The 26349-nt window shown below is 42.7% G+C and overlaps 1 protein-coding gene across 1 annotated transcript in view; it reads left to right on the top strand.

Moving 5' to 3' along the window:
* Positions 1-23412, top strand: part of nid2a (nidogen 2a (osteonidogen)) — a 99126-nt gene extending 75714 nt beyond the window's left edge. Inside the window, exons 27-36 of the mRNA XM_080720865.1 lie at positions 859-964; positions 5998-6127; positions 6837-6937; positions 7668-7837; positions 8800-8929; positions 9776-9947; positions 16032-16189; positions 16721-16844; positions 17729-17841; positions 22021-23412. Coding sequence (XP_080576991.1) covers positions 859-964; positions 5998-6127; positions 6837-6937; positions 7668-7837; positions 8800-8929; positions 9776-9947; positions 16032-16189; positions 16721-16844; positions 17729-17840 — 1203 coding nt within the window. The 3' untranslated portion in view covers position 17841; positions 22021-23412. The remainder of the gene's footprint in view (positions 1-858; positions 965-5997; positions 6128-6836; positions 6938-7667; positions 7838-8799; positions 8930-9775; positions 9948-16031; positions 16190-16720; positions 16845-17728; positions 17842-22020) is intronic.
* The last annotated feature ends 2937 nt before the right edge of the window (positions 23413-26349 follow it).

Below are 26349 nucleotides of genomic sequence, written 5' to 3'. Positions count from 1 at the left end.
TGACACTTTAATAAAATTGAATTGAATTGAATTGAATTGAATTGAATTGAGAGTTGGTATAGATCAGGGGTTCCCAAACGTTCTTGTCTCAGGGCACCCCATGAATATTTTTTTTTAATCCGAGGCACCCCTACATTATAGTTATAGCATATCGTCGTTGTCAGGTGGAAACCTTGTATGTCCAATACCGTTCGTTTTGTATTTATCATCTATAAAATGTACTAAACTAGTGAAAACAGCATATCTACATCTAGATCGGCTGTTTTCACTAGTTTTGTGCGACAGTCTTGTATGATGAAGCAGGGCATTGCTTTACCAAAAACGTATACATTTGAAACTTGGAGATACGAGTTTTCTGCCCGACAGTGACGATATTTTAGTGATGATGTTGCGAGGAAAACGTTGAGATAATCACTTCTCGCCTGTCTATGGGAGAAGTGATAACTACCTCCTTCTCTGGCCTCCTGAGAGGTGATTTTTTAGGGCAGTTTTGAAGGATGTACCAACATCAATACAGCATGGGATTGTGAACAAAATCTTATTAAGTTTGGGGTCTGACAGTTTACAGTTTAGGCATTTAGCAGACGCCCTTAATCCAGAGCGACTTACAATAAACCAGGGGTCTTCAAAGTTTTCAGGCCGAGGACCCCTTAGTTGAGAGAGAGAGATGAAGCAGGGACCCCCACAACCTTATCATAGATTCCATATAGTTTCATTGTTTGACAGTACAATCATCAGTGTGTTTTGGATTCATGTCAATTTGTGTTTTCAGATATTTAACCACTTGAACCGTCAATACTTACCTACAGACAGACAGAAGAGTTATTGTTGGGCTTATGTTTATGTCGTGTATTGCAGTGCCACGGCTCTACTGGACATTGCTGGTGTGTGGACAGTCTGGGACAGGAGAGGACCGGAACCAGGACAGCACCCGGTACATCGCCCAGAGACTGTGACACACCAGGTGAGAACAGGCTTTGGTAATACTTTACAATCATCATTCTGACCTTTCCCTAGTGGAAGTTGGCAAAGCCATAACGCCTTTCTTAAAATAGTCTGGAAATAAACTGGAAACATTAAAAAAAAGGTTCGAATAGATTTCCCTCATGAGCTTTATATATCGTCGTTGTCGGGTGAAGACCTTGTATGTCCAAAACCGTTCGTTTTGCATTTAGCATTTTAAAAATGATTTAAACTAGTGAAAACAGCCGATCTACAAGCACACAACGCCTCGCACCGCGAGGCGTTGTGTGCTTGTAGATCGGCTGTTTTCACTACTTTTGTGCGACGGCCTTGTATGATGAAGCAGGGCTTTACTTTACGAAAGAACGTACACATCTGAAACTTGGAGATACGAGGTTTCCGCTCGACAACGACAATATCTTCTATTCAATCAAAGGCCTGTCATCAAGCCGGATGGGAGTAAAACAAAGCCTGATTCATGCTTGGTTACACATCGTGTCTCGCACCAACAATAGCCGATCTACAAGCTCACAGCGCATCGCAGAGCGACACTTTGTGAGCCCGTAGATCGGCCGTTTTTGGTGCAAGACAACGGCACGCAACTAAAGCCCCAGTCATTATGAAATGTTTGGCCCTGTTTGGCCTAGCTCAGACCTACTCTAGATTGGATACTTTTTAGTACCACGTTTAGTACCACTTTCACACCACTATACCCAGGTCCTTGTAGTGGAAAACCTGGCACAATTGGGCGGTGTGGTGTGGAGTGGTTGGGCCTGTGGAAAAGGGGCTTAAGTAGAAATAGGCCTAAGAGCAGACCAGTTCAAGTTTGGCGCGATACCAACTAAAGTTGATGAAATATGGACTTAGAAGTAGAAGAGTATGTTGACACCAGAACTTGGCCTGGTACTTGATATACACAGCCGGATAATGGAACTCTGCTTTGTAAACTATAAGGATTTTTTTTACACGCTTCTGAACAGGAAAATAAAAATGACACATTAACAGTGGCGTCAGTTCAGAAAAAGCTAAGGTATGGGAACGACACCAGTCATGTTGCCATACCTTAGCAACAGGCATGATACATTTATTTTAAGAAGTACATTTAATTTTTTCCCCCGTTTCTACGGTTTCTTGGACTTTCTTGGACTGTTCATGTAATACTTTAATGATTTGTTACACAGCTGTGGGAATGTGTCTTCGATTTATTGAGTGTACATTTCTAAATGAAAGTCTTTATTTGGGAAATTGTAGTTTTGTGTTCAAGGAAAAACACGCGCTGGCGCTCCCTTATTTAGAAGAGGAACTCTTCTCTCTCTTTCTGTCTCTCACACACACACACACGCACGCACACGCACGCACACGCACGCACACACACACACACACACACACACACACACACACACACACACACACACACACACACACACACACACACACACACACACACAGAGTGGTCAGTTCATTCTATAAATTCTATTTGGGACCAACCAACCAGGTCGTGTGGTCATCGACGGGATGCCAGTTGCTGCCAGGCAACCCAACTCCAAAACATGACGTTTTGGTTGAACGGCTGAGTGGCAATGCTGTGTCACGCCCTCTGCAGCCACGCACGCACGCACGCACACACACACACACACACACACACACACCTAGAAAAGGATATTTTGACACTTGTTCATTCAAGCATTAATGGACACAAACACAAAGACTTCTACATACGTGTGTTTATTTACTCATGAGAATACATAGATATCATACATAGGTTGAGTTCATGCGCTCCATGGTCCAGACAGGCCTGTCAGAAAGTGCAGTCTCTCTCTCTCTCTCTCTCTCTCTCTCTCTCTCTCTCTCTCTCTCTCTTTCTCTCTCTCTCTCTTTCTCTCCTGGTTTTGTGTCTTGCCACATGCATGCATGGGCGTCACAAGGGTGGGGGGGGGGGGGGGGGGGAGTGGGACTGAGTTACTAGGGCCCAAGGTGGGGGGGGCCTTAATTATTATTAGCTATTGAATAATAGCAGATCTACAAGCTCGCAGCACGGCACAGAGTGCCGCGCTGCGAGCTTGTAAAACAAGGTTATTGGCTGTTAATATGGAACAACACACCACTACAGTTACTAAATAACAGTCGTTCAGAAAGTGCAGGCTCTCTCTCTGTGTCTCTGGCAGTCTCTCTCTCTCTCTCTCTCTCTCTCTCTCTCTCTCTCTCTCTCTCTCTCTCTCTCCTGGTGTTGTGTCTTACCCCTGTGATCTCTTGCCAAGGGACAGTGTGTGCTCTTCTCACCCATCTCTCAAATATTCTCTCTCTCTTACCCCTTCAATCTAGCTTTTTTTCAATTTGAAAGTCTAGTTTAAATCCATAGCATTAGAGTCCCTTTTTTCACGAGTTCCGTATCTAACAGTAACTGTTGATAAGACATTATACAAGATAGAAGTTTAATACATGAACTCATGGGAGAAGTACATTAAACACAACCACAAACAGGTTGGTGGTGCAGTAGCTCTCTAAAAAGCAGCGAAAGAGCACACCAGGGACGTGCTGGCCATTGGGAAAAGCGGGACAACTCCCGAATGGCCGGTTCATTCTCGGCAGGTCCAGGCCGGGCCATTAGGAAAAAATTAAACTGTTTGCACAAAAGTAAAAATTAAACTGTTTGCACAAAAGTAGTGAAAACAGCAGATCTACAAGCACACAACGCCTCGCACCGCGAGGCGTTGTGTGCTTGTAGATCGGCTGTTTTCACTAGTTTAAATCATTTTTGAGCGGTGGTCACAACGCTCCTATACGTGGCCGTGTGTGTGGGTCTGTCTGTCTGTCTGTTTGTCTGTTTGTCTGTCTGTATGTCTGTCTGTCTCCGGGTATGTAGCCTGGCCCTGCAGTAACCTTTTCTGACCACACATGTTAAGGGAGGGGCGCTGTTGTTCAGGATAGGCCAGGCATAGGCCAGGCACAAACACACACAGGGGGCACACACACACACACACACACACACACACACACACAGGGGGCACACACACACACACACACACACACACACACACACACACACACACACACACACACACACACACACACCACCGCTCAGTTCACACTAGTGTGATTTTTTAAATGATAAATACAAAACAAACGGTTTTGGACATACAAGGTTTCCACCCAACAACAACGAAATATAGGCCTAATTCATGTAATTGGCCCACTGGCTTGTCACTTGTCATGATCTGAAATGTAGCAGCAGCGCTATAGAGAGAGATCTCTCTCTATAGCGCGCAATGAGGGCCTCTCCAACTCTTTTTCCCGGGCTGAATCAGGGGCCCAGCATGTCCCTGGAGCACAGCTTATAGAGAACTAGAGGAGAAGTGCTTGTGTCACAGCACTAGGGGTGGGACGATACGAAAATGTCATATCACGATTATTGTGACAAAATAAATCGCGATTTACGATATTATCGCGATAATCAAAATCCATTATCCTGGGGCGGAACATTTGCCAAAAAATAGGCGATCTACAAGCTCACAATAAGTCGCGTTGCAACGTGGTGTGAGCTTGTAGATCGGCTATTTTTTGGCAAAGACATTTGACAGAGAGTGTATCAAGTATGTATATTACGACCAGGGGTGGATATTGGCAAGAATCCTGCAATGCAATACGTATCACGATACTTGGGTCACGATGCAATAGCATCACGATATATTGCGCATTTTTGCGATACGATACTATTGCGATACTATTGCGATATATCAGCTTTAGAAGCTGAAGAATGTTGCTGTTTTCGTATTGGCAAATAAACTATCACGATGTATTGCCATATCGATTATATTGCCCACCCCTAATTTTAAGTATGTTTTACCAATAGAGGGTTTAAATGGTACCGGATATGCAGCTCGGCAAATTAAAAGGTGAATTGATCCCAGTGCATGACGGAGGACGATATCACGATAAATTAAATCTCCACGATACGACTATCGCAAGTCTTTTTTTTATCACAATAAACGATAATATCGCTTATCGTCCCATCCCTACACTGGACAGGACCATGCTGTAGCCAAAACAAAAGATACCAGGCTTGTGCCATGGCGTCACGAGTCACGACCATCAGCATAAGGCCAACTATGCAGTAACAATATGAGGTGTCATTTCACCATGTTTCTTCCATCATAAACAGACAGAGATAGAGGGAGAGAGAGGGGCCTGCAATGGAAAGCGTGAGAGAAATAGTTTGTGTGTGCGTGTGTGTGTGTGTGTGAGAGAGAGAGAGAGAGAGAGAGAGAGAGAGAGAGAGAGAGACAAGGAGAAAGGGGGTTACAGGAAAAAAGGAAAAACGGATCAGGAGATGGACAGAAAGAGAGAGCGAGAGAGTTAAGTGTAAACATGAGCAGAGGTCTTAAGTGGTTTTAGGGTTTAGTTTTAAAACCTCTCCCATTAAAAAGATTTAACAACATAAACTGTTTGTAAAGAGTATATGGCAGTGTGAGGGCCTTACACAAGCACGGCAAGTGTGTGTCTGCGTGCGCGCACACTCCAGGATTTAAATCAGGCGCTGTCCCTGTCACCACCATGTAAACTCTCCTCTAGAGCCGGTTTTCCATACCAGTTTTTAGCCCGACACTACACTACACGACACGACACAACACCGCACCGCACCGCATTTTCACATGTAGGTTTTCCACTACAGCACAACCATATTTTCACAAAACGCATATCATGGTGATTGAAACAAGGCTTTAAACTAGCGACAGGAACCATAAAGTATTTATGACAATGTTTATTAAGGTAAGAAAATCAAATGTAAAAATTCGGGGGAAATGAATGGAATCCTATGGAGAACATGTTGCTTCTGGTACCAGAACAGCGCAACTAGCGGCCAATCATAGGAGCTTTTAGTTCTGTGTTGCTTCATTTTAAATCGGGACAACTACCCCCCTGTTCAAGACCAAATATTGCTGCAAATTTGTAACCAGTGTGTGTGTGTGTGTGTGTGTGTGTGTGTGTGTGTGTGTGTGTGTGTGTGTGTGTGTGTGTGTGTGTGTGTGCTCCTAGTCTCTGTGGGCCCCACCCAGCGTCCAGAGACTGTGTGTGAGAGGTGGAGGGCCAGCCTGATGGAGCACTACGGTGGTAACCCCGCCCCCCACCACTACCTGCCCCAGTGTGAGCACGACGGACAGTTCAGGTATGTACACGGACACATGCACGCACACACACACGCATGGGCGTCACAGGGGGGGGAGTGGGACCGAGTTATTAGGCCCAAATTGGGGAGGGCCTTAATTATTGAATGCTTTAACTAACTATGCAGCGCGGCACTCTGTGCCGCGCTGCAAGCTTGTAGGTCTGCTATTTTTTGAAAAGTCGTGAAAATGTTTGCAAATCTTTGAATATATGTATTTTTTAAGCGGACATTTGTAACTCAAATTCTGCTTCTGGGGGGTCCCTGGAACTAAATATTTTGAGATGGGGGTCCGTTGCCAAATAAATATCGTTTTGGGGGGTCCTTCACATGAAAAGGTTAGATCACCACTGACATAGAGACATAGGTTTTTCAAAAAACCTTAGAAGGATTTGAAATATTCAGACATTCACGATTTTTCAAAAATAGCAGATCTACAAGCTCGCAGCGCGGCGCTGTGAGCTTGTACTGTAGATCTGATATTTTTCAATAGTTAAAGCACACAATGTGAGTGAACCTTTGTACCCAGGGCGACGAATTTGGTGCGACACCCCAGCACACGCGCACAAATGTGGTGCATCTGTCTGTCTTCTCTCTGACGGTGTGCGTGTGTGTGTGTGTGTGTGTGTGTGTGTGTGTGTGTGTGTGTGTGTGTGTGTGTGTGTGTGTGTGTGTGTGTGTGTGTGTGTGTGCGTGTGCGTCTCTCCCTCAGTGCGGTGCAGTGTTATGGAGACACCAGTTACTGCTGGTGTGTGGACCAGGACGGCCGCGAGGTTCCCGGGACTCGATCCCACGACGTGGTGAAGCCTGCATGTACGTACACACTCTTTATCATCTATCTAGAGCAGTGGTTCTCAACCTGTGGGTCGGGCCCCCAAGGGGGGTCCCCAAATTATTGTGGGGGCGTCCCCAGATGATTAACTTAATGTGCAACATTGTTTTCTCACTCAACAACCCTTTGATGTTATATGAGATACTTCAATGGTTTCCTATGGAAATAAGCGTAGTCTTTTCTAGGATCTCCTTTTAGTAGACCTTGTACCAGTGAACTGTACCGTCATGAAACGGTACCTTTTCCTATGCAAACTTCTAATGAAGTCTTCAAAAACAGTGAACAAACCAACATAACGTTTAAGTGTATAGAGGGTGTCTGCACATTTCTAAAGTGACAATTTAAGGACTTTTTAATACCTCTAAAATGTCAAATATTAGAGGCATAGATTGTGAAAATAGCTGATCTACATGTAGATCTGCTATTTTCACAATAGAACCGTGTTATACAAAATGTAATGCCTCAACTCTTAGTGCTCGTCAGGGTGGGGGGTCCCCAGTTAAAATATGATTATTTTGGGGGTCTGAAAAGGTTGATAACCACTGGACTAGTGAGACCACAAATATATACCCTACGTGTAGCAAGAATATGTAGAAAATGTACGTGTAATAATAACAATTATTATAATTATAAATGGAAAAAACGTAATTTGCAAGTGCCTTTTGTCGTGACGTTCACAATGGACCTTTTCCCCGTCCAATCCCGCCGCAGGCATTTCCACGGTGGCTCCTCCCATCGTGCACCCGACGCCCCGCACGGACGTGACTCCGCCCCCCTCTGACATCACCCTGCTCTACGCTCAGGGACAGCAAATAGGAGCGCTGCCTCTCAACGGCACCCGACTGGACCCCTCCCGCGCCAAGACGCTACTGGCCCTGCACGTAAGATTGATTGATTGATTGAGTCATTGTAGGCAGTGTGGCTACATAATACTAGACTGACTGCGTGTGTGTGTGTGTGTGTGTGCCAGGCACGTGCACACATAGACATCAAAGCCTTATATCTGTCTATAAACAGTGCCCTCTCCAGACCATGAATGCAGTTTTTACGATGGTGAAAGAAATGCAAATGGCAGCATTTAAGAGAATTGCCTCGTCAAAACTCTCCTGAACTTGAACGCAGCGTCTTAAGTTGAAAGAACTGCCCTCTTCTGTGTAGAAATCCATGCCGTTACATCCAGTATTCACTTGATCATACTTAGTTTAACTCACCCACCGCTATTTTTAAGACCCTTCTAATGGTCCACACCGCCAGGATTTTGCCTACCTTTAACGTGGGCGCGCGCGCGAATCCATTGCGCGATGGTTCACCGATTCCATTCACAATACGATCCAGTCAGTGTAAGCTACGACGGTAAACAGCCTGCCATTTCCCAAAGCGAAACCGGCGAAGCGCCACGCTGGTGTTGCATAACATTAAACAGGATGGGATTTCGGCAGACAGGATACAGGCGTCGTTGTCCCGCCCCCCCATTTCCGGTCTGGAACATCCAGATCCGTTTTTTGTGAATAGGGCCGGTCCATAGAGCGCTATGGACGGCGAATCGGCGATCATACTTTTTTGTTTTATAGTTATTAAAGCTAATTGATAACTCGTCATACTCGTCATAAGCAGAGTGGACCCATAAATATAGCTCGTCAAACTCGTCATATGCAGTGGGTGAGTTAATGTGGTTTCAAGTACCGAAAATAGCAGACCTCCAAGATCACAATGTGTCGCGCTGCGACGCGTTGTGAGCTTGGAGGTCTGCTATTTTCGATATTTCCACCAAAAGGCCCTTTTAGAAATGTCAGCCCCTGCCTCTCTAACATTCTCTGCGCGTCCCTGGTGTGTGCGTACACAGGGCTCCATCGTGGTGGGCGTGGACTACGACTGCAAGGAGAACAAGGTTTATTGGTCGGATCTGGCTGGGAGGACCATCAGCAGAGCTTCAGTGGAGCCCGGAGCAGAGCCGGAGATACTCATCAACACAGGTACCAACTTGCATACTATACACAGATGATCTGGTCCACAAGCCACAACACAGTGTTGTGAGCTTGTAGATCTAGTGTGGAGTCCGATCAAGCAAGCCGGTGGTTCCCAAACGCTTTAGTTCAAGACCCAAAAGAGAAAGTAGGCATTTCCCCGGGACCCAAACTAGTGAAAATAGCGCATCTACAAGCTCACAACACACGAGTTGCAAGCTTGCAGATCTGCTATTTTCATATTATAGATTTTTTTTTCTTTTCTTTTTTTAGGGGATGTTTTGATTATTTTTCATGTTATTCATGAAATGCTTTCGACGAAATAAGTTCCAATTTGTTTTGTGGAAACCTTTTATAAAATCTCACGATTAATAATTGTCACTCAAATAATTGCGATTAAATAATGATTAAATTGTGTTTTTGTCGTTGACAATTACATTTCCTTTTGGCTTTTAGGCTTTGAAGTTGCACATGGTAGACATGACACATAACCTAAATATACAAAGAAATTACTGACATATTTGACAACGTTATACTTAAAAAAGAACATTGAACGTGGAAATAGCCGATCTACAAGCTCACAACGTGTTGTGATGCGACGCGTTGTGAGCCTGTAGATCTGCTATTTCCACTATGTTTTACTTAAAAAAATATATATTAACATTTTTCAACATGGAAACGATTATGATGATTATGAAAATGAATCGCGATTATGTCAAATAATTGCGATTAGACGATTATGTAATAATTGTGACAGCCCTAATTATTGACAAAATGCCCCTTCCCTCTGGGTGTGTGTGTGTGTGTGTGTGTGTGTGTGTGTGTGTGTGTGTGTGTGTGTGTGTTTGTGTGTAGATCTGACCAGTCCAGAGGGCCTGTCCCTGGACGTGGCTCGCAGGTGGATGTTCTGGGTGGACTCCACCCCCGATAAGATCGAGCGCGCCAACCTGGACGGCAGCGGCAGGAAGACCCTCTTCGACACGGACCTGGTCAACCCCCGCGCCATCATCGCTGTCCCCTCCACCGGGTGAGTCTGTCTGGCCTGGGAGGAGTTTGTAAAGGGGCCCCCAAATAATTGGCAAAACCAGTGGCGTCAGTTCAGAAAAAGCTAAGGTATGGCAACATGACTGGTGTATTGCACGCGCGCGAAGGCGTTACAACTGGCCTGGGAGGATCTTGTAAAGGGGCCCCCAAATAATTGGCAAAACGCTACGATGTTATTGCTTGAAGAAACAACATACGCAATAGAGGGTATGCGCATTAAGTGAATGGCAAATCGAGTGGCAGATCGAGTGGCAAAGTGGGTGGCAAAGTGAGTTTAAAGGACAACTTTGGCTTTTTACAACAAGGGTTCATATTTTAGATTGTAATCAGAGAAAAGAAAAAAGAAATTGTGTTAAAATGTTTTAATTTGCTTCGTTCTATTGTTTTATCGTGTTTACCGTGCAAAAATGTGGGGCATGCGTACGCATGGGGGCATGCGTACAAGTGGCTAAATATGTCTTTTTAGACACAATAAGCCAGCAGTATCTTTACTGCTATTTACAGTAACACTTCTAGCCCCCATAAGTCACATCCAACCATGAAAGGTTGCGTTGTATCTTGGGAATGGGCTCATTCTGTGTAAAATGACATATTTAGCCACTTGTACGCATGCCCCCAACCACTGAAATAAGAATCTCTAAAACAATAGAAAGAAGTAAATGAAATCATTTTAACACTCATCTTTTATATTCTTTAATTACAATCTAAAATATGAACCCTTGTTGTAAAAAACTAAAGTTGTCCTTTAAAGTCGTTTAACATCGTTTAATGCAATCAGATAGGACTTTTCTGTTTGGATGTATGGGCTGTCAAGGCCAGAAAGTCGTTTTTCGCCACTCAGTAGGCGTTCCCGCATAACTTCTGAGTATGATGATGTTGTCACGCACACACCCTCTATAGAGGGTATGTACGTCCACTGGGACCAGCCCCCCTAATCTAGACTGAGTGGCAAAACATTGAGCAGCATGGAGCATTGGAGTTTGGAAGTGCTAATCACTCAACGGTCCTGCATGCCACCTGTTTCTAAATTACACATAATGCAGGAGGCAGCAGGATGTTGTGTTGTAGAAAACGAGTGCTTCCAAACTCTGACACTTGGAAAAACAAAAACCTGCACAGAATGTCTTGACAGAAAGTAGCTCATAACATGCCTATGGTGGATTTTTATGAAACAAAAACTTTGCAGATAGAAAGAGGATAATTCAAGCTTTCAGTACAGCCACAATGTTGGTGAGTTAACTTTGTTTAATACAATCGGATAGGACTTTTCTTTTTGGATGTATGGGCTGTCAAGGCCAGAAAGTCGTTTTTCGCCACTCAGTAGGCGTTCCCTCATAACTTCTGAGTATGATGATGATGTCACAAACGTACCCTCTATTACGCCTCGATACACAGGGATCTTAAAATCCAACCAAAGTCTACAGAGCAACTTCTTCCACAAACTGGACACACTAGACACACATATTGGGGACAGTCCAGCCTTGTATGACTGACAGGCACACGCTACGCTGGGTGGTTTATTACTAGGTTGGCTTGGTTTGATTGTTTTGTTTCGCAACAATCTGTGGGCACCGACGCTATGAAATTCAGCCCATCTGGATTTAAACGTTTCGTTTCAACGACTCCAGGACCAGAAACCAAATATCGCAGATTAGTGCTGGTTCTCTGCTTTCTGTGTTGTTTGTGTTCACAGGCTGACAGCGTGTGTGAATGTTGGCTTTAAGCCATTCGGGCCTAGAATTATTGAACGCTTTAACTGTTGAAAAATAGCAGATATACAAGCTCAAAGCGCGGCACCGAGTGCCGCGCTGCGAGCTTGTAGATCTGCTATTTTTGAAAAATCATGAAGATTTGTGCACATTTTTGAATATAAATATATATATTTTTAAAAAACATTAAACATTTGTAACTTAAATATTTGCTTCTGGGGGGTCCCTGATACTATATTTTGAGATGGGGGTCCGTGGCCAAATACATATCATTTTGGTGGTCGTTCACATGAAAAAGTTTGAGCACCGCCGACATATAAACATAAAAAAAAGAAAAGAAAAAAAAAGAAAAAAAACCTTAGAAGGATTAAGAAGACACTCATAGAATCGGGTCAAACAAAGTTTCAAGATTAAAGTTTCAAGCTCACAACGCAGCACTGAGCTTGTATAATTATCTTTTTCAATAGCTAAAGCATAATGCGTACCTGGTCTAAATGTGTTAAAGCGCAGATTGTTCCTTTAATGAGGAATATGTTATGTTAACGACACGTCTTATGGTGTCATGATGCTGTTATAAACATTTTAGTGCCCTTGTCTTTGTGTGTTCGACCGCACCTTGCCAAGAAAACCTTACTGGGTTTAGTGGCACTATTAAAATGTAGCAAAACACACACTCATTCACGCACGCATGCACACACGCACACGCAGGGACATAGCAGGGTATCACTGAAACAGCTTTCCAGGAACAGCATGTGGTTTTCATTATCACAGCTAATCGTGTGTGTGTGTGTGTGTGTGTGTGTGTGTGTGTGTGTGTGTGTGTGTGTGTGTGTGTGTGTGTGTGTGTGTGGGTGTGTGTGCGCGTGTGTGTTGTGCTCTTGTTTGTGATAGTTTGATACAAATCACCTTTTTTAATAACGTAAAGTCTGTGTGTGTGTGTGTGTGTGTGTGTGTGTGTGTGTGTGTGTGTGTGTGTGTGTGTGCGTGTGTGTGTGTGTGTGTGCACACGGTGATACAAGTCATTGAGTGTAACAGCAATATCTTGAATCATAAAAAACCCAAATGTGTGTTTCAAATTACTGGGTCAACAGTGTAAAGTTGTATCTGACTCAGGGCCAAGTGTGCGTGCGTGCGTGTGTGTGTGTGTGTGTGTGTGTGTGTGTGTGTGTGTGTGTGTGTGTGTGTGTGTGTGTGTGTGTGTGTGTGTGTGTGTGTGTGTGTGTGTGTGTGTGTCTGCACGCGTGTGTTCTGATAAATAGCCAAGCTCTTAAAGTAATCACTGCTTCGCATGGCTTAAATTATGATTAAGTATAAGCTCCATGTTTTCTGAGGTTAGACACGTGTGCGTACACACAGACACAGACGCGTGCGCGCACGCATGTAAATAAGCATGAATGCATACAAACTAACATAACACAAACGTCACGATGACAAAATATGACAAAGCGCCGGAGGAAAGAAAACATCAGTGTGAGTAGACCTCACACACGTACGCGCACGCACGCGCGCACACACATGAATACGTGCTTAAATGTACCTTAACGTAACTGATTAAGTGGCAGGCTGGATCAGACAGGACTCTCATGTGGTGTGTATTACCTGCGCTTCCCAGTGGACAAGCTCCACATGTAGCCTATCATCTCTAGATGAATAACAGCACAACGCAGGCATGTGCACACATAGACATGAAAGGGGGCTTGAGCCCCTGCCCTTTTTAAAGGACAACTTTAGTTTTTTTTTACAACAAGGATTCATATTTTAGATTGTAATAATTAGAGAAAAGAGAAGATGAGTGTTAAAATGTTTTAATTTACTGCTTTTCTATCGTTTTAGCCATTTTAGTATTTTGATTTCAGTGGGTGGGGGCATGCGTACAAGTGGCTAAATATGTAGTTTTAGACACAATAAGCTGACAATTTCTTTGTTACTATTTACACTAGCCCCCCTAAGTCACATCTGCCCATGAAAGATTGCGGTGCATCTTGGGAATGGGCTTAATGTGTCTAAAAAATACATATTTAGCCACTTGCATGCATGCCCCCAACCTGGGGGCATGCATGCAAATCAAAATGGTTAAAATCACTAAAACGATAGAAAAAAGTAAATTAAAACATTCTTTTCTCTAATGACTATCTAAAATATGAGCCTGTGTTGTAAAAAACAAAGTTGTCTTTTAACAGTCTGTAAAAAGTGCCCTCTCAGACCATGAATGCCGTTTTTACAATGGTGAAAGAAATGCAAATGCCCTCTTTCCATATGCCATACCTGAATGCAGCATTCAAGAGAATTGTCTTGTCCAAACTCTCCTGAACTTGAATGCATCATCTTATGTTGAAAGAATTGCTCTCTCTTTATAGAAATCCATGCTGTTACACCACATCTCCAGTATTGCCTTTCTTATGCTTAGTTTAGTGTGGTATCAAGTACTGAAAATAGCCGACCATGTAGATCGGCTATTTTCACTATTTCTGCCTAATATTTGACAATTTGGCCAAGGTTTAATTTGTCAGTTTAGACTCTAAACTTTAGAGGTACCGGTATATTAAAAAGTCCTTAAATTGTCACTTTAGAAATGTGCAGATACCCTTCACCCACTTAAACTTTAAGGTTACTGTTGAGTGAGAAAACAATGTTGCACATTAAGGTAATCATCTGGGGACCCCCCCAAAATAATTTGGGGACCCACAGGTTGAGAACCACTGTTCTATACAGAGGAACCTAGCTGATAGGCCAGGGGCTCAGCGTTTTGCTCAAGGATGCTTCAGTGCAGTGTTTCTCAACCTTTTTTCTGCATGGGCACACATTTCATGTCCCAAGAATCCATGGGCACACCAACATAATACGGGGGTGTAAATATCATCTCTGTCGGGAAGAAACCTTGTATCTCCAAGTTTCACATTTGTACATTTCTTCGCAAAGTAAAGCCCTGCTTCATCATACAAGGCTGTCGCACAACAGTAGTGAAAACAGCAGATCTACAAGCACACAACGCCTCGCACCGCGAGGCGTTTGTGTGCTTGTAGATCGTCTGTTTTCACTAGTTTGAATCATTTTTAAAATGATAAATACAATAGAGGGTATGCGCGTGACATCATCATCATACCAGGGAGTTATGCGGGAACGCCTACTGAGTGGCAAAAAACTACTTTCTGGTCTTGACAGCCCATACACCAAACAGAAAAGTCCTATCTGATTGCATTGAACAACGTTAAATGGCGTTAAACTCACTTTGCCACTCACTTTGCCACTCAATGTGCCACTCGAATTGCCATTCACTTTATGCATGCGCATACCCTCTATTCTGGCTGTTTCAAGCTGTTTCAAGGGGCATACTTGACCCTTCTCAGGGGCACACCAAAGGTCCCCAGGCACGGTGGTTGAGAAACACTGCTTCAGTGGAATGGAACCTCAGCCAGTTACCTCGCGGTTACAGAACAGAGAAGCCGTGGTTTCCACTAAATACCTTTGACATGCTCTTCAGTATATGCGTGCAGCATACTTATTATGTCATAAGAGCCTTCAGACGCAATCTGACGTGGAGAGACGTACACCAAGTGGAGTCGGTGGCAAAGGTCACACGTTGCTTTGAGTAACCTGACCGTGACCTCATCAGTGCGAGACAGGTGGTCGTGACCTCATCAGTGCAAGACGGCGGGTTCCCCCCGAGACTGGTGCTGAGCGTGTGTGTGTTTGTGTGCATGCGCGTATTTAACTCTTGTAATATTAGCCAGACACTCATACTCACCAATCAAAACAAGTCACTCATGTTCTCGGGAAAAAAAAAAACGCTGTTTTCAACTCTGTTTTCAGGCAAGGAGGTTGCTGTTCTTTAATGCAGTTTATTGTAATATTTCCATTCTGTTTTAACGCAGTTTACTGTCATATTTCCATTCTACTGCTGGAACTAGTTTGTCAAACACATCACATAGCAGCACAATGTCTGTTGTGAATAGTACTGTTTGGACCAGAAGATCTGTCTTGTCAAATTCATTCTTGACATAATGACCATGAAAAGATTCACGGCACTCTTCTCCTTTTGAAAAAAAGTAAAAGAATAAAACAACATTGCTATGGCAAATCCACAGTGGACTTACCGTTGTAGATCTGCTATTTTCAAATATTTTGTACTTTTACTTTTGGTATTTTAAGTATATTTTGATGCCAATACTTTTAATCAAGTACATTTTGAATTCCAGACTTCTACTTGTAACGGAGTATTTCTATACTGCAGTATTGATACTTTTACTTAAGTAAAACATCTGAGTACTTTTTCCACCACTCCACCACTCACAACTGTAATATTAGAGGTCAGAAGAACCACAGCTCATTCTACCATTGCTCTTGCTGTCTGTGTGTAGGACTCTGTACTGGACGGACTGGAACCGGGAGGCCCCTAAGATCGAGTGTGCCACGGTGGAGGGCACCAACCGGCGGGTGGTGGTGTCTGACGGCATCGGCTTGCCCAACGCTCTCACCTACGACACCTCGTCTAGACAAGTCTGCTGGGCTGACGCAGGTACTGCTCTTAGCCTCCTACTAGTATTACTACTACTACTACTACTAGTATTACTACTACTACTACTACTAGTATTACTACTACTACTACTAATAACCAGTAAGGCGCCTAAGGGCAAAAAGCGAGGTCGCTCCATTTGTCTTGGCCATCTGTCTTGGCCATATATAGATTCTGTTAGTGTGGTTCTCCTAACACAGTGTTTCTCAACCTTTTTTTCTGCATGGGCACACTCTTCATGTCCCAAGAATCCATGGGCACACCAACATAATACAGACAGAGGTGTAAATATTCTCACTGTCGGGAAGAAACCTTGTATCTCCAAGTTTCAAATGTGTAGCCCTAAGCCCTGCTTCATCATACAAGGCTGTCGCACAACAGTAGTGAAAACAGCATGCAACCAAGTGTAAAATCAGTCATTACGATGCCATCAAGGCCTGCCAAAATACATTTCAGTCGACTAAATCAACTATGATTAACCCCCCCCCCCTCTCTCTCTCCCCCCCCCCCCCCCCCCCTCTCTCTCTCTCTCAGGTACTAAGCGGTTGGAGTGCATATCTCCAGATGGATCAGGAAGGAGGGTGATCCACCCGACACTCAACTATCCCTTCAGCATGGTCTACTACAGAAACCACTTCTACTACACTGACTGGAGAAGGTACGCAGTCTTTAACCACATGAACCCCGGCATGTCATTATCGGCGAGGCCTAATAGATGTGTTTGGTGGCTAAAACTGGTTGGAAATCACACCTAGCGTGAAGTGAGCTGTGCTATTTAGAGTTAAAGTTCACCCCCAAAATAACTTTTTTTCTATTGATTAGTCATGCCACGGTGACTTGAATTCAATAATATGTTTTTGTATTTGTCGCATTCCCAAGACAAAAATGTTATTATAGTAAATTTACCCCCATTGATTCCAGATGGGGACCCAAATGCATTTGGTTCCCCATTCGGAATCAATGGGGGTACATTTATTGTTATCAAATTATTGTCTAAGGAAAGCAACAACAACTCAAACATATTATTGATCACAAGTGTCCATGGCATGAGTAATCAATAGAAAAAAAGTGATTTTGGGGGTGAACTACTCCTTTAATATCATTAAGTGTCCCGCAAAGCTTGGCCAGTGTGACGCTGTGCCAAGAGGTAGGCCAGATGTAGGCAACGCTTCAGGACGCTTCGTGCCGGACAAAACCAGATGTTGGAGCATAGCTCCTTCCAGGATCACCGCTCCAAAATTAGAATAGCGTCATAGAACCAATGCGTAGACTTTAGGGCGTTCCCTCTTACGTGATGGTGTCAGGCCGTTGTTATGTCAGCGTTGTTTTTCTATGGCGCACGAGCCTGTTAAATGAATTTAGATTTCCTCAGATGATGTCAGATCTCTGATCATCTGGCTACGCGAGACTAGGGCTTAAAGTGGGCAAAACAAAGTATATACTTCCATTGGTGATGTCTATTGGTGTGTCTCACACTCATATCCATGTCTCTCTCTCTCTCACTCTCTCTCTCTCTCTCTCTCTCTCTCTCTGTCTCTCCAGGGATGGCGTGATAGCGGTGAACAGGGACAGCAGTCAGTTCACGGACGAGTACCTTCCTGACCAGCGGTCTCACCTGTACGGCATCGCCATCGCAACCACCCGCTGTCTATGAGGTGAGCTGCTGCTGGCGATGTGTTTGTGCCTCTGACACACACACGCGCGCACGCACGCACGCACGCACGCACGCACGCAAGCACGCACGCACGCACGCACGCACACACACACACACACACACACACACACACACACACACACACACACACACACACACACTAGGGCATTCACGAATAGTGATTTTTAGTATTCAAATTGTTCGACCTCAAAGTATTCGAATAGTCAAATATTCGACAGGACTGGCCAAACTGGCAAATATTAAGTAAGCAAGAGGGGAACATTGTGAAAATAGCCGATCTACATGCTCACAACGCCTCGCGTTGCGAGGCGTTGTGAGCATGTAGATCGGCTATTTTCACAATATTTATCTGCGGAACCGAGTGCTTGTCAGGGTGGGGGTCCCCAGTTCAAATGTGTTTATTTTGGGAGTCACGGCCTAAAAAGGTTTGAGAACCCCTGGCATAGAGCATTAACAAATTCATCCACCAGGGGCATTGACAACTCATTCGTATGACTTCCTATCTAGCCAAGCTTTATAAACTATATCTTTTTTTAAAGAGAAAACAATAAAAATAAGCGAATATTTGACTCTGTGTCGAATAGTGACTTTAATATTCGAATATTTGGTGAATGCCCTAACACACGCACGCACGCACACGCACGCACACACACACACACACACACACACATGACAGACCCCGAGCTCACTGACCTGCCGGGACTGACGTCATGGTGTCAGTCAACACCAGTCAACCAATCAGACTGTTGACGTAGGTCTTAATAATGGCCCCAGTGTGTGTGTGTGTGTGTGTGTGTGTGTGTGTGTGTGTGTGTGTGTTATGAGTTATAAAAGCGTACTCAAAGGTACGGATGGGACGATATGAAAATGTCATATCACGATTATTGTGACAAAATAAATCGCGATTCACGCTATTATCGCGATAATCAAAATCCATTATCCCGGGATGGAACATTTGCCAAAAAATAGCCGATCTACAAGCTCACAACGCGTCGCAAAGGCGACGCGTTGTGAGCTTGTAGATCGGCTATTTTTTGGCAAAGACATTTGATAGAGAGTGGAAAAAAAGACTGTATCAAGTATGTATATTATAAGTACATTTTAGCAAAGGATTTAAGTGGTACTGGAATATACAGCTTGGCAAATAAAAGGTGAATTGATCCCAGTGCATGACGGAGGACGATATCACGATAAATTAAATCTCCACAATACGATTATCGTGAGTGTTTTTTTATCACGATAAACGATAATATTGTGTATCTTTCCATCCCTACTCAAAAGTTAATGTACTTTCTTTCCAGTTATGATTATGGTTATAAATGTACACTTACTGTACGAACTCTTGTTTATTAGATTAACATGGTGTCCCTGTTTTGAGCAAATCTTTTCAATTATTTTCAAAAGAATTCCACACTTCCCAAAATAATTTCTCCAGTCCACAAGGTCACAACCCACCAGTGTTTAGTACTGTGGCCCCCACGGGTTAAAGACCCTTATTGTGCGCATGTGTGCGTGTGTGCGTGCGTGTGTGCATGTGCGTGCGTGTGTTTGTGTGTGTAAATGTAGCCTTTGTTGTCTAAGAGAAGACCAGTCCTGTTTCATCACTTTGCTTCTAAAGAACAGTCATCACACAGCTGGACTAGACCCTTACTCCACATCTACACCTGTGTGTGTGTGTGTGTGTGTGTGTGTGTGTGTGTGTGTGTGTGTGTGTGTGTGTGTGTGTGTGTGTGTGTGTGTGCGCGCGCGCATGCGTGGGTGCACACGCGCATGCAGGTGTGACAGGGAGACTAAAGGGAAATGATTATACAACTGTCTATATCTTGTCTACTCCTTTTCCTTGTGTGTGTGTGTGTGTGTGTGTGTGTGTGTGTGTGTGTGTGTGTGTGTGTGTGTGTGTGTGTGTGTGTGTGTGTGTGTGTGAGAGAGAGAGCGAGAGAGCGAGGGAGAGAGACTAAAGAACAATGATTACACAGCTGTAAAAGGCCTCTACCTTCATTTCTTTGTCTGTGTGTGTGTGTGTCATGTTTGATGTGTTGTTGTGAGTCGGAGATGGCATTAAATCCTTCAAAAGCCATGTGTTAAGTGTGTTTAAAGTACAAAGGTAGACCACTAAACACCAGGGTAATCCTCAAACTAGCACCTTGGAAACCCTGGAAAATGTTATCCTCAAACTTGCACACCTATACCGTACGTACATTTCGTCACTGTCGAGCTCAAACCTTGTATCTCCATATATGAATGCCCTGTTTTAGACTTTATCGCAAAAGCAGTGAAAATAGCTGATCTGCTATTCGCGCTTTGTTTTGCCTATAATGCTATTCCTTAATTAGGGAAACCAGGTTGAAAGTGGTTAAAGGACAACTTTAGTTTCTTACAACAAGGGTTCATATTTTAGATTCTAAATAAAGAATATTAAAGATAAGTGTTAAAATTATTTCATTTACTTCTTTCTATTGTTTTAGAGATTCTTATCTCAGTGGTTGGGGGCATGCGTATAAGAGGCTAAATATGCCATTTTACACAGAATAAGCCCATTCCCAAGATACAACGCAACCTTTCATGGTTGGATGTGATTTATGGGGGCTAGAAGTGTTACTGTAAATAGCAATAAACAAACTGCTGGCTTATTGTGTCTAAAAAGACATATTTAGCAGACATTTAACGCAATAAAACAATAGAACGAAGCGAATGAAAACATTTTAACGCTCACCTTTTCTTGTCTCTAATTACAATCTATAATATGAACCCTTGTTGTAAAAAAACAAAGTTGTCCTTTAAGTCTGCCAGTCTGTGCGTTTTATAAATGTTAAAAAGTAGGCAACGGTTTTGGACATACACACAAGGTTTCCTCCAGACAGCGATCGTATGTACATGCACAAAGGAAAATACGCACCTGACGTATGTGAGAAAATAAGAAAATCTATCCAATACACAGTGTAAGTTTGTGTGGGAGACAGATCCACGTGGGTTCAAATCTAAACTCCAAAGCTGTTGTGTGTTATTGAAAAAAACGACGTCAGCCCCGAACGAAGTGCAGTAATACCTGCTTGGTTCAAAGATGTCACCGTGTGTACGGTGTGGTGTAATTGTGACAATGATGACAGCTCTTAAACACACTTGTTAAGGCTTTGGGTGCTCGTTTCGACGCGGCTTTAAAAGCTGTTATCGTCGCAAGTGCAGTGATCTGCCCAGGATGTCGTGAGTGTTTGTTCTGTCATTAGTGCGCTTTGCCTTTTCATCCCCGTCGCTCAAAGTTGAGATGCTACTTTACCATGTTCACCTTTAGACTAGTTACTAGAACAGAAACACCAATTTGTTTGCTTAAATCTACGAAGCACAGATGAGATCACAGCTGTCTTGACAGGAACGATTAGGTTTAAAGGACAACTTATTTCTTTTTTTTTACAACAGGGGTTCATATTTTAGATTGTAATTAGAGAAAAGAAAAAGTGAGTGTTAAAATGTTTTCATTTACTTCATTCTAATTGTTTTAGCACGTTTAGCGTGCGAAAACGTGGGGCATGCGTACGCATGGGGGCATGTGTACAAGTGGCTAAATATGTCTTTTTAGACACAATAAGCCTGCAATTTCTAATCTTTATTTCTATTTACAGTAACCCCAAAAGTCATATCTGTCCATGAAAGATTGCAGTGCATCTTGGGAATGGTCTTATTCTGTGTAAAAAGACATATTTAGCCACTTGTAGTCTTGTACGCATGCCCTCAGCCACTGAAATCTAAATCATTCAAATCTCTAAAACGATAACAGTAAATGAAAACATTTTAACTCTCATATTTTATATTCTTTAATAACAATCTAAAATATGAACCCTTGTTGTAAAAAAACAAATTGTCCTTTAACTGGTGTTAACACTACCTTGACCACATGAACCCCAGTCCCCCAGTATCCCTATTCTGGAAAGTGGAAATGTCATAATAGGTGAAAATAATAGGATCTGCAAGCTCACAGTGCATCACGTTATTAGTTGTAGATCAGAGATCATTTTCTGGGATCTTGACTTGACGTCTTAATCCTTTGATCAATCCTCTGTAAAATACAAAGTTGCTGAGCTATTCGTGTGCGGCCGGATGGCCCCAATGTTCATTTACAGTTCTTGGTTTGCTAAAGTGTGTCATTTATTGTTTGTTATTGCAGGGAGCCACTAACTACAGAAGCGGCGTCATTGGAGTCCTTTGGTGCTATAATTGTGGTGCCCGTCCTGAAGAGAGGGCACACGCACGCACACACACACACACACACACACACACACACACACACACACACACACACACACACAACCTTCTCTGGGTGCCTCAGAGGAGAAAAGGACACTGCCATCTGCCGTCGGAGCGAATTTACAAACCCTCCAAACACCCTCCCCCTTCACACCCACACAACTGTGCAACCCCCCCCTCTCCCCCCAAAGACCTGCCCTCCTCCCCCACCAACACCACCAAATAAATGTTTTGTAAATGTGTTTTATACCTCATTTTTATTTTTATTTTTCGGGTTTGTTTCTACTGTATTTTTGTATTTGAGAATTGTTTTCTTGTTTTTTTTTTTGTTTTTTTTTGCTATTCAATCCAAAGATGAAAAAAGAAAAGAAAAGTGTTTCAAGCTGTATGTGAGTCTAGTTTTTATGTCAATCTAAAGGAGTTTTTAAAACGTTCACCTCCTGTTCGAGCCAAACTCCCATTTGGGTAGCTGTACCAGGGCATTCTGGGTAGCCGTGCCAGGGCATTCTGGAAGCTGTGCAATTGCATTATGGGTGCCAGGATGTTTAGTCACATGGCCACTGTGGCTTGTGAATTCAGTGTTTCATCACCAGTCTAAACATGGAACAGTAAAAGTAGGTTTTTAAAATAAAAGAAAGACTGTTATCTAGGTCTACAATGCAAAAAAAGACTGGTAGAATTCATAGAGGCGATGTTCACACTGGCAGAGCACATCAATTGTGGCCTATCCAGATTGGAATCAGATTGTATTATTATATTAAGTCTTCATTAACAGGAAAAAAGAAAACACATGGAAACTGTTTTTGGTGAACTATATGCCTACAGTAGGTGTTTTTTCTGTCACAATCTGGACTTTTGGACACTGAAACCTGATTATACATTGTTGTACAACAGTGTTGTTTGCCAAAAATGGCTTGTAGATCTGCTATTTTCGGTGAATGACAGTGTCATACGATGGAGTATAATTTGAATATTACTCGCACCTGTCATTACATTGTTAGGACAGCAGCCGTTGTAGCCTACATAGGTGACACAAAACTGATCACCATTTGAACACTAGCAAATAACAGTGTGGACAGTCAATCCTGAAGATCAGATTTATCCACTTGTAGTTATTTGTGGATTTACCGTGCCCTGAAAATTAGTTAGTAAGGAATGAAGTAAAAAGTGAAAATGATAGCTGTTTTGTTAATTGACTAGCAGATTACAGCTTGATCATCGGATTACCTTGATCTGATTACAGATAATCTGGTTAGTTTCCCCATCCCTGTGTACCATGATAGAGATGACATCAGTGATTACAGTACTGACGCATTTCTCTGCACTACTAATCTGTATTTCACATGAAATGACAAATCCTTTTTTTTGCCAAATATTTTTTATCACTACTTTTAAAGTCTTCTTTTTTGTATCTTTTTATAAGAGGTGATATTTATGACAATAAAATGTGATTCAGGACTTGACAGTCTTTGCATTTTGTGTTTCTTTTGTCTGACGTAGCTGTCTGTGGTTTTCAAAGTGGGTTCTATAGGGACCTTCAAGGTGCAAGTTTTTGATTTGATTGGATTTATTTATTTAAAAAACTGTAGAAAGTTAGCATTATTAAAAAGGCATGGAGATAAGTGCAGGTGAGAAAGGAAACCCACATAGGGTTCTCACCTAATAATAAACAACAATAAGTTAAAACTGAATTCAAACAAGATATGACAACAAGTACCTTGAATGTGAAAGTGTGTGTGTGTGTGTGTGTGTGCGTGTGTGCGTGCGTGCGTGCGTGCGTGCGTGCGTGCGTGCGTGCGTGTGCGTGCGCGCAGAAGTAAGGCCACTATATAATTATGGTAGAAGCAAATGTAGAGGCTTGATTCATCAGGCGGGACTTCAATCTTCAAGTCAAAAGTTACTGATTGAATTTGAAGATGAGGATTTGGCAATAAGTGTATGTGTTATTGCAGAGTTAGCCTACTTGCATGATGCTTCACTTCGGACATACTATATCGGACCAGTTACCCATGTATGGAGATCCATGTACTGTAGTACATCCCTTTTATGCCCATACATGGAGATCCCTGTCTGAACCAGCCACACTGATATGGGCTGTCTTCCTCCATATATGGGAATTCCCATATGAAGTCCTATTAGATATATGGGCTTAATATTGATGACATCAGGGATCTCCATATATGGGCATAAAAGGGATTCTGTTAGAGTGGTTCCCAATCCCATGACATCACACCATACAATATATTTTATGCCCATACATGGAGATCCCTATCTGAACCAGCCACACAGATATGGGCCATGTCTTGGCCATCTGGCCAGTGATATTGATGACATCAGGGATCTCCATATATGGGCATAAAAGGGATTCTGTTAGAGTGGTTCCCATGACATCACAACATACAATATCTTTTATGCCCATACATGGAGATCCCTATCTGAACCAGCCACACAGATATGGGCCATGTCTTGGCCATCTGGCCAGTAATATTGATGACATCAGGGATCTTCATAATATGGGCATGAAAGGGATTCTGGGGAGTACCAATATGGACTTTTACATAGGTGATATCACGTGTGTGTCAAGGGAACCACAGTGTCAGTCGTAACCTTCAGAGATACACGGATACGTGGACAAGATGTGCCGGACATCACAGTGACAGAGCATGATGTCAGAGTGGCAAACCCATAGACCGTAAAAAATGTGTAGTAAATGTTTTTTCTGCCTAACCCATAAAATGAATAGCATATCCATGCATGCACACTGCACAGTAAAGGGTAGGTAGGTTTTATTGAAATCACCACACCTGGTTGGACTGCGTTTGTTGTCTGTAAATTAATTTGACACATATACCTCATTTCAAGCCGTCTTCATTGATATGCATACCTTGCATGTTGATACCTCAATATTGATACATTTCCGATATATTGCCCAGCCTAACTTCTACACTTAAGCAATATTAGACGAGAGGGTGTGGCTGTGGGTTAACGTGATTATTGTACCGCCTTTCTTTCTTTCTTTATTAGGATCCCCATTAGCTTCCACAAGTGGTCGCTAGTCTTCCTGGGGTCCACACAATAATTCATACAGTAAAAACGGAGAAGGTACAATGAGGTATAAATCAGGCTAATGGACATGGAGGCAGGGGCGTCAATTGGGTATGGCAGGGGTATGCAGCTGCCATACCCTGGGTCCAGGGGGAGAATACAAGTTACTTTAAAATATAAATCCATTAATGTCTCTTTGTCTATCTGTGCTGGTTATGTTGTTAAATTACATTAAAATAACTACAAATGCAAAATTTAACAAGGTATTATAATTATATTCTCCACACTTTTATTCTCCCCATCTTGACAGAATAGGATATTCCCAGGTTCCGCAGGTCAGCTGCACAGGTGCAATTCATTATTGTTAATTGTGGCACGTTTACTATATTATGCCAAGCTTTAGCCGCACTTGAACAACTGTTCCTGACTGCCATATCCAGCCCAAGAAACCATTGAAAATTTGGGGGAAAAAAATAGAATGTACTTCTTAAAATAAATGTATCATGCTTGTTGCTAAGGTATGGCAACATACCTTTAGCTTTTTCTGAACTGACACCACTGCATGGAGGCCTTTGGCTCTGGTATCTTCAGCTCAAACAAAGTTTGCTGGGGTTTAGTCCAGTCAGTCAGATAGGCTATGCTATAGGAACATTCTATCAGAAACATACAGAACATAATCTGTCCTGGAACTGTTACGGTGAATAAATCTTGTATGAATTAATGATAATGTTCATTTTTATTAAATTGAATTAAACAAACTGCCTATTGTACATGAACAGCAGTTTAAGCAATAACAGTAATTCAGTGATGGTTCTATCTGTACCATACAATGTAGCCTATAGCCATTTCATACACAGTGTTCAGTAACAGGGCACTGGCTCTCTCCAGCTCTTTAAAATGAGAGTAGGCTATACATTTTCAATTCGGGATAACAATTCAGGACAGAGAACTCATACTGGATACAAGATAGAAGAGTGAATATGGTGACGACATAAATAAGCAGACACAATTGGAACTGGAACACTATACATTTTAAGTTGATAAATGGTATAATTGTGAATGGGACATGTACTTGTCCAGAGGGCAAGTGCCTCAAAATGCCAAGCCCTGGGGGTGGCTTGGGCTAAAAGAGACGCAAGCGGCATAGCCTTAAGATTCTGAGTGATAGGGTAGCCTATATGTGATCTAATTATCGGACTCTCCC

The sequence above is a fragment of the Nannobrachium achirus genome, assembly GCF_963921795.1.
Source record: "Nannobrachium achirus genome assembly, chromosome: 24".
Lineage (NCBI taxonomy): Eukaryota > Metazoa > Chordata > Actinopteri > Myctophiformes > Myctophidae > Nannobrachium > Nannobrachium achirus.
The sequence above is the reverse complement of the archived record's forward strand: the minus strand, read 5'-3'. Positions and strand labels throughout refer to the sequence as shown.